Source organism: Apiospora hydei, assembly GCF_038363865.1.
Source record: "Apiospora hydei strain CBS 114990 chromosome Unknown utg000009l_segment0_segment0, whole genome shotgun sequence".
In the NCBI taxonomy this organism is placed as follows: Eukaryota; Fungi; Ascomycota; class Sordariomycetes; order Amphisphaeriales; family Apiosporaceae; genus Apiospora; species Apiospora hydei.
In genome coordinates, this window is record NW_027117368.1 from 1475258 (window position 1) to 1487740 (window position 12483).

At 55.2% G+C, this 12483-nt stretch overlaps 5 protein-coding genes across 5 annotated transcripts; 1 reads left to right on the top strand and 4 right to left on the bottom strand.

The window, feature by feature from the left end:
* Positions 1–125: 125 nt before the first annotated feature.
* PG997_012231 (uncharacterized protein) lies at positions 126–1440 on the top strand (the record flags this gene model as incomplete). Its single annotated transcript, XM_066816545.1, has 4 exons — positions 126–549; positions 641–726; positions 807–1052; positions 1120–1440. 4 exons carry the CDS (start codon positions 126–128, stop codon positions 1438–1440), a joined length of 1077 nt encoding a protein of 358 aa, XP_066662237.1.
* A 469-nt stretch (positions 1441–1909) lies between these two features.
* Positions 1910–3080, bottom strand: PG997_012232 (synaptobrevin; the record flags this gene model as incomplete). Its single annotated transcript, XM_066816546.1, has 2 exons — positions 1910–2800; positions 2907–3080. The coding sequence occupies 2 exons, from the start codon at positions 3078–3080 to the stop codon at positions 1910–1912; spliced, it is 1065 nt and encodes a 354-aa protein (XP_066662238.1).
* Positions 3081–4244: 1164 nt separating this feature from the next.
* On the bottom strand, positions 4245–4999 carry PG997_012233 (uncharacterized protein; the record flags this gene model as incomplete). The annotated part of the gene is made up of 2 exons (XM_066816547.1): positions 4245–4395; positions 4449–4999. 2 exons carry the CDS (start codon positions 4997–4999, stop codon positions 4245–4247), a joined length of 702 nt encoding a protein of 233 aa, XP_066662239.1.
* An 830-nt stretch (positions 5000–5829) lies between these two features.
* PG997_012234 (uncharacterized protein) lies at positions 5830–7310 on the bottom strand (the record flags this gene model as incomplete). The annotated part of the gene is made up of 5 exons (XM_066816548.1): positions 5830–6418; positions 6512–6564; positions 6605–6907; positions 6993–7097; positions 7164–7310. The coding sequence occupies 5 exons, from the start codon at positions 7308–7310 to the stop codon at positions 5830–5832; spliced, it is 1197 nt and encodes a 398-aa protein (XP_066662240.1).
* Positions 7311–11178: 3868 nt separating this feature from the next.
* PG997_012235 (Tyrosinase ustQ) lies at positions 11179–12387 on the bottom strand (the record flags this gene model as incomplete). The annotated part of the gene is made up of 4 exons (XM_066816549.1): positions 11179–11830; positions 11915–12000; positions 12075–12228; positions 12296–12387. 4 exons carry the CDS (start codon positions 12385–12387, stop codon positions 11179–11181), a joined length of 984 nt encoding a protein of 327 aa, XP_066662241.1.
* Between the last annotated feature and the right edge of the window lie 96 nt (positions 12388–12483).

The following is a 12483-nucleotide window of genomic DNA, read 5'->3' on the forward strand; positions in this document are numbered from 1 at the left end:
AATCACTTTCCATTTTCTCTGCCTTCTCTTTTTCACAACTCACAATATCCATTCCTCTTTCTTTCTCTCTCTCATAGCGGATCATACACACAGCCAGCCAGCCACCCACCCACCCCGTCAACAACATGTCCCTAGTCGCCCAGCCCAAGCCCATCTTTCGCGGCCTCGTGGTCGCCACCACTGGCAACGTCGGCCAGGGCCGCAAAGGCTGGTCCGAGTCCGATATCCAACGCTACCTCGAGAGCTGGGGCGGCAGGTACTCGCCCGACCTCGACGCCTCGGTCACGCACCTCATCGCCATCCCCGAGGAGCTCCAGCCGAAGAACCGGAGCGTTAACGTTAATTCCGCGCTTAAGCGCAAAAACCTTACCATCCTCTCCCTCGACTGGCTCGAGGACTCCTTCATCGAGACTCGCAAGCTGCCGCCCGACAACTACCTGCTCGCCAAGGGTGGTCGCTCCATCGCCGAATCGACGCGTGCCAAGCGTCTCCGGGAGCAAAAGAAGGCGGCGAAGGAGGATGAGATGGCCAAGACCTACCCTCATCCAAGTAAGTCGTCTCTCTCTCTCTCCCAGTCATACTCACATATCACGCCAAAAAAACCCACGACGTTGTCTAACCAAAGCAATCAATCCTACAGGACTCTTCATAGCTTACACCGACGAAACATTCTTCCGATACGAAATCGTCCTCACCCGAGACCAGGGAGAACGCTACACTCTCACGGTAAGTAGTACTCGGAAACCGAGCTCCTTTCTCTCTCTCTCCCCCTTCCTTCCTCCTATCTAACCAACCAATCCCTCCAGCTCTTTGAGTCCAACGCCAAGCCGCACATGTATCACGTCGGCTATATCTTCTACCGCTCCAAGGGCGCCAAGCCCATCCGCGACCGCATGGAGGGCCCCGAGGCCGGCGGCACCTTCGACGCCGCCTTCAAGGAGTTCACGGGCTTCTTCAAGCGCCAGACGGGCGTCGAGTGGGACGATCGCGTCGCCGCCTTCCGCAAAGGCAAAAACAATGTCACGGGCCGTGGCTTTGTCTACGAGCTTCCGGTAAGTGTAGTCTCCCCCTCCTGCCTTAAGGCGATACGACAAAAGTGCTGACCATTTGGCAATATAGGCGGGCGGCAAGCCCATTGGCTTGATCAAGGGCGAGGTCCCCGATATGGATACTCTCTACCCCTCGGATCCTACCGACTATGTCCCCTCTCACCCCGAGGAGGAGTCGAAGGTAGAGGAAGAGGCCAAAGGTGCCCAAGAGGAGGAGTCCGCCGATCCCATGGAGACGACGACCGCCCATAACGGCAATACCGATATGCAGAACGCCGGTGATTCCGTCATCATTATTGACGACGATAGCGGCGTGGATGATGTCGATGAGCCCAGCAACACCGCCGCCGCAAACGATGAACCCGTCGACGAGGGCTACGAATCCATCTAAAGTCGCACCAGAATGGCTTTATCGATCTCCATACACATGTACTGATATAATAACACAGAGAAAGACAGGCGTTGAGAAACTTTGAGAAATGAAATGGGGAACCATCTGGTAGATTGACGATCTCGGAGGTTAAGATATATTTACGGGAGGAATATCGTCGGGAGACAGGATCAGCCAATCGTTCTAGAGCAGCTTGTTTTTACTTGGAGCATTCCAGGGAATCGCCACCCATTTATTGAGTTGTTACTCGGAGGCTCTTACGTTGATTTTACCAAGTTCATAATGCAATTTCAGCCAAAATATTGAGACCAGCATCGGGGAACGTAAGTGAATCTTTGTACGAAATTATGTCATTGAACGCTGTACATACACAGGTATCGTCGTCAAGTCGTGTGTCCTTCCCTTTTCCAAGCGCCCGTCCGTGTAGTTCGGTATTTACATATCCCTTTGACCCCTTGCGCGGCCGTCATCAAAAGCGCAGCTTCGGCAGCACAAACACGATCAAGATCGCGAGGACCCACATGCCCGCAATGGTGGCCATGAGGATGTACCGGCCGATGAGCCCGCGCCCCTCGCTCATCTTGCGCAGCGTGCCCATCCGGCGCGCGGCGGCCTCGAGCCCGCGCTCGTTCTTGTCGAGCCCCGTGCCGGCCGAGTTCAGGACGTCCTTCTCCTCCTCGAGCGACGTGGCGAAGGCGCGCGACGAGCTCTTGAGCGCCGATGCCATGCTCAGCAGCGACTCCGTCAGCTTGTCTTGCTCGTCGCGCTGGTGGTCCAGGATGGCCTCCGTCGTGGCCGTCGTCGACAGAGCCGTCGTGGCCGAGGCTGGCTTGTTGCCGAAGAGCTGGCTGCGGGCCGTGGTGTCCGCCGTATCTGCGCTCGCCTGTGTATCAACACCACCTTTGCCGCGGGGCCGCACGGTTTGCGATGTCGCGGTGCCTGGCTGTTCTGGTATCCGTGACGCTGGTACCGTCGGCTGAGCTGTTGCGGTAGGCCTAGATTGTGACGACGTTGTAGCTTGCGGTACATGTAGCACCGTCACTTCCGCCTCGTCGTCTTCGTCCTGCTCAAACGACGCATCCTGTTCCGCGTCCTCGTCGTCGGGCCGTATCGGGTTCGGGCTGTCGCTCGGCGTATGTATGATACCGGCCAGCAAGTCCTCGCTTTCCTCGTCGCTCTCATCCTCCTCGTCACTGTCTATGCTCAAGTCCTCCAGCTCGCGCAGGCGTTCGGCCAGCTGTTCGAAGATTTCTCGTTTGCGGTTCAGGTCTGACTGCATGTCCTGACGGCGGGCGTGGACTTTGATGCTGGACGCATCCTGCTCGACCTTGGTGAGGAGAGTGCGCGCATATTCGAGGTTCTATAGAGAGAGCGTTGCGCTGTGTCAGTGGGAAGGCTTGTGACGGCGCAAAGAGAGAGAGAGAGAGAGAGAGAGAGAGATAGGGAGCGAGCAGCGGGCTACGTACGATGCCGACTTTGTTCCTTTCGTATTCGCTGGTACGCAGGCGTCGCTCTTGCTCGGCGCTGGCTTGCAGGATATTCTGCTGCAGCCGCGCGAGCAGGCGGTTCAGATCCGTCAGGGAGTCTGGGTTGGAAACGCTCCGGCGTGGCGTCATAGGTGCTTGTGTTAGGCGAGCCATGGTCGCGATGGCATGCGACCGATCGAAAGAGACTGGAATGGGCAGGCTGGCGAACAGAAACCGATTGACTGATCTGGACCAATAAAACTCGTAGCTGCTGGTTCACTCGGGAGGGAAAGAAGAAAGGAATATCGCAGCCAAATGAGGAATCAATTGCTTGTTTACGTGGCTTTGGACCGTTGGTATTCTGTACGCCGGATCCCCGTCGTCAATATTGTTGGCCAGTTACTGACTGTAGTGGTGTCATCAAGCAAGGCCGACGTGTCGTGTGTCATTTGCTACTAGCAGCTGGATTTTAGTGGCCAACAGGGCAAAGCAGTCGCTAACCTTGAGCTTCTGGCAGGCTCGGGTTGGTGGGGCAGCCAGTGGCAGACAAAGAGACCGTTTTCACATGAAACTGCTGCCGATGCCCCTCCATCTCAATTGATTGGACCATCTACGCTGGAAGTAAACAACAGAAACCACCCCTGGCTAGGTAATAACAACAACAACAAACGGCATGCATACATGTCAATATTATTGGTAGACTGAGCCCATGGAGAGTTTGTCGTATCATGCACTGTCGGTGATAACCCCACATCCATCTACCCAGTCAACTCCAGCAGATCGGACGATCGCGGAGAGAAGCCCCTGATACGGCATTGGCGACATGGTTAGGAGTGTGCTTGTTTTCCCACCGCCTGCCCATTCTTCCGGTGACGGAGTACCCAAGGCCACGCGGAAGCCGATGGATATGAGCGCTGAACAGGATGACCTCGTTCTCTTCGAGTAGCCCTTGCAGTCTTGGGGTGGTGGTTCTCATACTCAGTAGGTGTGTACAGGCGTTCAACTACGTCATCTCCGCCATATTGAGATGGAGTCAGGCTGCGCCGAAGAAGAAACCCCTTAGATTACTGCCTGTGATCCAATGTTTCTGGAGGGACCAATCATATAATATAGATATCGGCCTCCACTTGTAGGATGTCCATTCAAAGATGATTATGTACGCGATCAGATTGTAGGTCGCCCGCGAACATGCCCCTCCACCACATCTCTCCCCGCGATTCCCTTTCATGAAGGTGTGGCTTCATCGACATCCCTTGAGTTCTTAACCATTACGAGATTGTTGTACTAAAACTGCGGATGAAGCTCTTAGAACCGGGTCTGGAAACACCATGGCTCGAGCTAGATGGCGCAAGCAGAACTGCGTGTCTGGAGTTGGAGAATGGCGATGACGCCCAAGTCATCGAGGAACCCCTCAAGGGTTCGCTGGACCCTGCATTTCTCGTCAGCCAAAAGTCCTCGAACTCCTCTCCAGGGGATTGAGTGTGCGTACCTTTGTGTTGTTTCATATGATGTTTTATGTACAGTTCGAAGAAGTTTATGTACAGCGTTCCTTCTTCGAGCAAGATAACCCGCCCGAAGTTCACACAAGAGCCAAGGCCAGAACCCCCATTACCACGAGCGCCGCCTTCCTGACAAAGCCCCCCCACCTCCCCGTCGTGCCGCCTCGTATTAGAAGCAGCCGCAGAAACGAGCGCATTCTCTGGTGTCCCCTTCTTCACAGCATGGACCCAAGGCGCGCGATAGCGTCCTTCTCCCCCACCGCCCTCGCCCTCGCCCTCGCCATCGCCATCATCACCACCACCATCATCGCTGCCCGACGCCAGCAGCCGTCCCTGGTAGTTCAGGCAGTACTGGAAGTCCTTCTCCCAGCTGACCTGCGACTCGGGCGCGTCGATGTCGGCGTCCGCCGCCAAGCGGCACCACGTGTAGCAGCCGTTGTCCACCTGCCGCGCCTCCTGCGGCGCGCAGCACGCCGTCATGGCCTGGATGTGGACCGGGTTCCCATTGCTCTGGATGTAGGCGTAGTCGGCGTCGTGCGGCGCGACGGCGGCCAGACTGACGGGGCTGCACGCCGTGCTCACGCCGCCCGCCATGATGGATCGGATCAGGCTGCCCAGATGATGCCAGCCAGTTATCAAAGGGTTTGTTCCCCTCCTCTTGAGGGGAGTTTGAGAGATGTCAGACGTGGGCGCGCGCGGTAGGCTCTGACGGCGGTGATGGTGCCGTGCTGCGGTAAAAAAGCGCTCGTGGTGGAGGGACGGAGTAGTAATTAGTGATGATGTGGTCGGAGCGACTCAGGGGGCCAACTTTTTCGTGGCTCTGTGCGCGGTCGGCTGATCCATTGATTGAGTTTGGGGGCATCCCCATAAATTCCCGGGACACGGCAAGGGGAAGCGAAAGGAAGGGATGGGGTTGATTGTCTTTCCCCCAAAACGTCGATGAATCAATTGGGGAGGAGGTCAGCACGGCTATGCGGCAGCAGAGGCCGTTTCACCCAAAATGACGCAGGCCGAGAACTTGCCAAGGCGGCATTTTTCGTCCTCTCGTTACGAGACACCGCGGCGCGTTGGGGCGAATCGACTGTCGGCCGGTAAGAATGGAACTTCTTGCAGACTGGCCGGGTAAGGTTAACCCAGGTAAGTAAGAAACATGCCGAGTTCTTTTCCAGAGAGGGAGGCAGTTCGTCGTATGAGGACTTACCGTTTGCAGGATTTCTGCGGGCGAGACACTCATTAACGTTATCCTGCGTTGCTTGGCACCCAAAGGGCGAGGTCTCACATTTGCAAAGTTCAACCATGTTTCGGTGCTTGATTAAAATGTTTCTTTCATTAGGTTTAGTGTTGTTACAGGGTTATTATCATAGAACCAGGCTCCGTCCGGATCGGGCCGGCCTTTTGCTTTTTTGTCGAATCTCTCCCATATGCTAGGAGTTGTCTTCATTCCTCGTCTGGACGATGGACTTCTTGACCGTGATGTTCCACGCCGACCGCTCCGGCTGCTGCAGGCGCTGCCGCGCGAGGTCGGCCTGGCTGCTGCCCTCCCAGTCGTCGCGTTCGTGGATGGAGCTCGACGCGACCGACTTCTTGTCGAAGAGGCCCTTCTCCGGGTCCTCCTTGCCGTAGTTGACGACCGTCGTGACGCCCAGCTTGCTGCTCTGCGCCGGCCGCTCGTACAGGTCGAAGGCGCCCGCGTCCGCGTCCTCGCCGCCGTTGCGCGTCCCGAGCCCGCCGGCGGACCGGCTCCCCTTCTTGGTGTGGGTGCCGTGCGCGGTCATGCGGCTCTGGCTGTTCGTCTTGAGGTAGCCCTGCTGCCGCGCCGAGGTGCCGGCCCCGGGCGCCGAGGAGCCCAGTCCGAAGACGGTCCGGAACAGGGGCCGCAGCGTCGCGAAGCCTGCCGTGGTGATGGCGATGCCGGTCTCGACGGTCGACCAGATGGCCACGTCCGAGGTGGAGTAGAGGAAGTCGCCGACATCCGTCAGGGAGTGTAGGTACGGGAAACGAACAATGGTTGCACTAGAAGCACTAAACAGCAGAAAAAGAACAGAGGTTAGTATCCCCATTGGCAAGGACAAAAAAAGGGGGTGAGCCATGAACGGGAGAACTTACATGACACCGGCCGCCAGCAAGATGCAAACGGAGATCTTCATCTTGATGTTCATCTGCAGGTTCCAGACCAATGTGATGGGAAGCAGACTGTACGTCCAGTCGGTCAAGCAGCTGATGGCCGAGTAGGCGTAGAAGCTCTTGGCCACGACGGCCGCGTCCAGGCAACATGCCTTCCGGCGGGTTGGAGTTGTAGCGCAGCCAGAACAGCGCGGTGGGCCGGCACTGGAGGACGAAGAGCAGGAAGAAGAACAGGCTGTAGATCTCGGTCAAGGCCAGGATGGACCAGATGATGATCTTGTGGATCCTCTCGACGCAGATGCGGCTCAAGAAGATGGCGATGCTGGCCTTGATGGCCATGTTGGTGAGCACGTACAGCGGCTCGCATGTCCACCACATCTGTAAGATCACGGCAGGTCAGTACTGTAAGTTCCATTGGGTACAAATAGGTTCTTCTGTTGGGCAAAGTAGTGGAAATACATACCTGCATTGCCTTGCTGAAGCTCTCTGTGGGGATGTCGGCAAAGTGGTGGCCGGTGCCGTATTTGACTCCGGTGATCTCATAGGAGCAAAACACGAGGAAGAGGATCTGTTAAACATGCATCATGAGTATTTGGCCTTGATAGAAGAAGGGCATTGAACGTGTAACACATACCTGCGCCGCTACAGCGAGCCAGTCATCGAGCCCAAACGACTTGATCACCCAGCCACGGCAGTAGATCCGTAGCAAGGTTGCGATGCTGGACAAGATTAAAAACGCCCACGCGTTAGCCGCGATTTGCGGCCCTCGGGTATCGACCATGACGACCAAGGTAGGGATGGCGGAGAGATGCTGGAGCGAAGCAGTCGATACCAGGCTTGTCGATGTTTTGTCAGGGCGGGGGAAGCGGCAACGGAGAAAATCACATCGAAGATGGTAAGTCAGACTGGGCACGTAACCTCTTATATCGGAGGAGGAAGGGGAGGGAAGGGAAAACCCAGGTTTCTTCTATACGTTCGTTCAAAACTGTCGGGGGTGCCCCCGAAGGACTTGGCAACCAGCTTTTTGCCTGCGCAACTGGAGACCAAGACAGAGCGTAGGGACATGCCTTCCGTTAGCTCCAGTGCCCATGGGCTAGCTGCGCGAGGGGTGCCCCGGTATTCTGGTGATTCTGGATCTTTGCCTTCCCCCTGCGCGCAAGCAGCTGGAGGAGTGGTCCTGCGAGGGCAGCCGGGGCGGACTAGCAGGGCCAACGCCCGCGGTTGGCTTCTTCTTCATCAAAGGCGAAACGAGCTGACCCAACTGATTTGAAGGCTAGGGCCTGCAACGGAGCAGGCGCCTGCCTAAACAGGCAGGGCTCAAGGGGGGACGCGGCACTGGTAGCGCTGCGCTTTGACGGAGCTAGACGGCCTAGCCTCCGGGCCGGCGCCGGGAGTCCGCAACAAGCCTGCCTTCCCCTGCTCCAGGCATTTTCGAGCCTTTTTCTTCTTCTCTTCCATCTCAGCTTTAGACCCTAGATTTGAAATTGCTCGCGCGGACTTGATTGGTTCGTTATACGACCATCAGACCACTTTTTCTATGCTGATCGGCAGATGGAGGGTTTGACAGCAAACGCAGCTCGCTTAGACGAACTGGCATTCGAGAGCCCAGTCGCCGTTTATCTCTTCCCCTTTTTCATCAGTCGCTGTCAGTTTTCGTGCCCCACAACACGAATTCCTGCGGGATCCGAACGCGTGGTTCGACATCTGGAATCTTGCCTCCGAATCTCCTCCATCTCCGGTCAAGATCGATCCGAAACTTCCGATTCAGCTCTCCTCTTTCTCTGCTCTTCCCCCAGATCAGATCCCCCGTGCATCATGCAGCTCCGCACTGGCCTGCGCTGCTTTTCTTGCGGACCGCGACGTTCGAGTCCCATAAGACGCAGTGTTCCTGAGGTGGCCAGAGTTCCCCTTCCTCAGCGCGGCCTTCGGTCGTATAATGCCGCGTTTGGTGTTTTGCGTCCCAGTAAGCTCTAGCTGGAGTGCGGCCCTCTCAGCTACATATCGATAACACTAGCGTTGGCGGCCTTCTAGAGGGTTGACGATATGGCATATGTACCGTACGCGAAAGCCGAAATTGGCGGTACGTACGACGTTACCGGGTATGGCTTAACTCCCCCTACCAAGCACATTCTTGTAGAGGTAACAGAGTTGAACTTACCCATCCAGGGTAGCATATGGCTGATCTGGCGCCACGCTAATACTATTGAGCCTCCAAGGCTGTCTAAACGAACTATCGGGATGACTCCACCTGAAAGGCCAGGATAGTGAGTCAGGATCGACACGACGACCGTCGGGGCTGTCTCTTCCAAGAATTTGGCATTGTCGTCCGCTGATCATTCGTATCCATCCACATTAATACTTATATATATATAGATATAAATGACTCTCCATTCTCCCTCTACTCTGACTTCTGCTAACTCGAAATATTGATAGCTCAGCTCCAGCCATCTACCTTGTATCCTGAACCGCATAGCCCTCTTAGCCTCACACTACGGAAGGACTAGTGTGAATGTCATTTGAAATACGCTTAAATACGTTTGATCTAACAAACCCTTGAGCTCGTGACAGCCGTAACGAGCGCCGTCTTCTGTTTACTAGGCTAGGGCTAGGCGAGTGACGGACAACAACGCGTGATTAGCAACCACGTGGTATTTTTGCACCAGCTCTCGGTATCTCCTCTAGTACCGCGCGGCATAGAAAACCGAAGCTCGTCAAATTTCACGCCCTAGTGGTAGGAGACCTGAGATATCTAGAAACTATGTACTGGGCTACAACATTTGTAATGTCGCATTTGATGGCCATAAAAGTAGTCTCTTGACTATATCTGTTTTAGTAGCTGTGTCCTGGGCGGCTACCGTTCACGTCCAGGCTCTCACGAGAGCCCTCTTATTGGGCTGAGCATGCTTTGATGGCCATGGCTCGACGATACGAATCCGCAGGTTACACTTCTAGTGCGGTGGGTAATGATATGCCCCCCAACCAGTCACATACACGCACACACATAATTTGGCATAGAGGGGCTATATAAGTAGCGTTCCTCCATACGTACTAAAACTTGGTCAGACCCAGACTCGTGGCATCCATGTCGAGGCAAAGACATGGCGCCCCTCCTAGAAGCCATATGCAAAGCGTTCAAGATTAACTAGAGAACAACCGATATATGACTAGGCCAGGAAACGTAGGATCCAGGAGCACTATCTTCTTCCCAGAACCTCTATTTGCTTCCCGCTGTACCCAGCTTGGGAAAGCTATTGTAGATCGTGACTATTGACGTGCCCACTTCCTTGAAAAAGTGACCCTGATGATCATTGCTGAGGGACGACAGGAAACCATTACGACCCCGGGCTTCCTGGAAGTACCTGTTAGTCTACCACCAGCCTGGGTTGGGTGAACAGTAAGTGTACATCACATGGAGAGCAGCCCAATCGTGCCGATCTTCGGCGCGCCAAGTCTGAACTGAATTTGATGATATGTTCAATACGAAAGCCCCAGTCCTGATTTACTAAAACCCAATGTGAATCTTGCATAGCTCGGCACTATGCTCACTGTTATCTCTTCAGTAACAGTCTATTGATAGTCAAGCCTTGTTTGTGCCTTTTCATGAATACCTCTTTTCGACACTCTATCTGTGTCCCTCGGCCTCGGTCATATTGAAGAGGCGAGCCTCTTCCCTGTAGGATAGAAGTTGGTCTGTCCCTGAGTCTCTTCTGGGCTACAGAGGACCTCCCCCTGAGTAGCGCAAGGCGTCGGTGGGGAATCTTTTCTCACCCGCAGGGCGCCGCCCACTTGCCGTCATCCGCGTTCGCTGACAAGCCCTTCACGATTATGTCAGGCCCCTGATCAACATGACGGCCCCCATGGTCGACGAAATTTTCGTTGGAGGGGCGAGAGGATCGTGCGTGCATACCAGCCCTGATGGTGGGTTCGTTTTCTTCGCGGGCCATTTCCGACTACTATTACTAAGGGACGATCCCCCTGACTACACGACTGGTTCTCACTCACATAGTTGAAGAAGCCTCCCCGTTTTCTTTTCCTTAAACACAAAGCCAAGTCCTGTGGCTCAGCCCTGCTGGTAAAGAGAGAAGGCATGCTGCCCGAAACCCGCCAGGGCCTAGGAGTGTCGTACAGCCTGCGGAGAAGTTTATTTTGTTTTACCCGACTGGATCCTGCAAAGTCCCTGCGGATAGTCGGGCAAACTCCCATCAGGGGTGCCCACCACAACCTAGGCAATGATTTGTCACCCGAAGCGAGAACAAACGTGTGCAATCTCCCACATCTATATTGACCAATTTTGCTTCAAGTAGCCCCTTGGTGGCGACAACACTGCCTTTGGTGTAATAGGTACTTCCCGCAAATAATCGACAGGTCTATTTGTCTAATCAGGCATAACATCTAATAGGATAAGCATCATGCTCAGTGTGGTAATCATTATACTACGATACTAAATACTCCTTAATTTGTCCAGGACGGGTGCGTGCTGGGGGCAGCGCTGTCGCCATCAAGGGGATATTATACAGAAGCTTTGATCTACATATATGGTATTATATCTGTTTATGTGGGCATGTGTTCTGGGCCCGCCACTTTCTTGTTACTCTGCTTTTACTCTCTAATTGTATATCTCCCTTCTAAATTTGCACGGCCTCCCTGCCTCACAGGTACTCAGCGCAAATAACTTCACTGTGAATATCCATGACCTCCGCAATCGTGATATTGGGCAAGATGCCAGCCATCCAGAGCCTGTGGTTGAGCGTCGTGACGCTGCCGCCGTCGTCGCCAAAGAAGGGCACGAAAGCGTCCGCCGGCAGCGACTTGGGCTGTGCCTGGGTGAGGACGCTGAAAATAGCGACGTTGACGCCACCCATGTCCGCGAGGCGGGCGCCGAGGTCTTTCGACTGCCACGTCCACCACAGCCGGTCCAGGTTGGTGTGGTGGGCGAAGAAGAGGGGGTCCATGGGCGAGAGGGCGACGTCGAGCATGATGCCGCCGACGGCGAAGTGGCCGGCCACGTGCGGGTCGCCGCCGATGCACGCGTTGAAGTCGACGTACGTCGCCGCGGCGTAGCACAGGTCCACCTTGGCCTGCGCGACGAGGTTGAACTGCGCCTGGTCCAGGGCCCGCGTCATGCACTGTGGCGGGCCGCGCGTGAAGTTGGACAGCAGCGTGTTGGTCACGTTGACGAAGGGCCCGTCGACGAGGCAGCCGTTGGCGTCCGTCTTGTTGCTGCCGAAGCCCGTCGCGGCGTCGAATATAGACGAGGCGTACAGGGGTGCGGCGGCCTGGTCGGCTTGCTCGTCCCAGTAGCTGCGGCGAGAGTTAGTCACTATACATTCCTTGGCAGAGCAGCATCTGTCCCAAGGGGGCTTGGGGAAGGCAAGAAAGACTCACGGTATGACACCTTTGTAACCACACTCTGAACGGAGCAACTTCTCGTGAACAGTCATGAAATAACGGTGCCACGGTAAGAACGATCCCTATCACAATGCTTGTCGTTAGCTTCCTAGACACCCCTGAACCCATTGTGTAGTTCGACTTGGGGGTAGCTTACAGTTGCGTGAATGTACTGTACTTGGGCAGTGTGAAGCGCCTGGAGCTCATCCCAGCGGCTGACAGAACCGGCAAAACGCGTCTTGGACGGCGTCTCCATCAAGCAAACTTCGGCCTGGAGGAAATCATGCTTCTCGGCATCGGTCAGAGCATTCCTTCTCTAATGGTCAGTAATCTAGTCAGGCAGAGAGAGGGCAAGTAGTTGATGTCCGATGGGCCTACCAAGCTTTGCGAACTGAAGGGTTGTTGCATGCGCCCGAAACGGAATGAGCAGCTGCCAGAAGCAGCGTTGCCAAGGATGCAAGTTTCAACATTATATTAGCAGGTGGTTTTACTTGAAGCACAAAGAAAGGGAGCGACTGTGAATAAAGGCAGTAACGAATACAGGCTCTTGCAATAAGAGGGAGGGG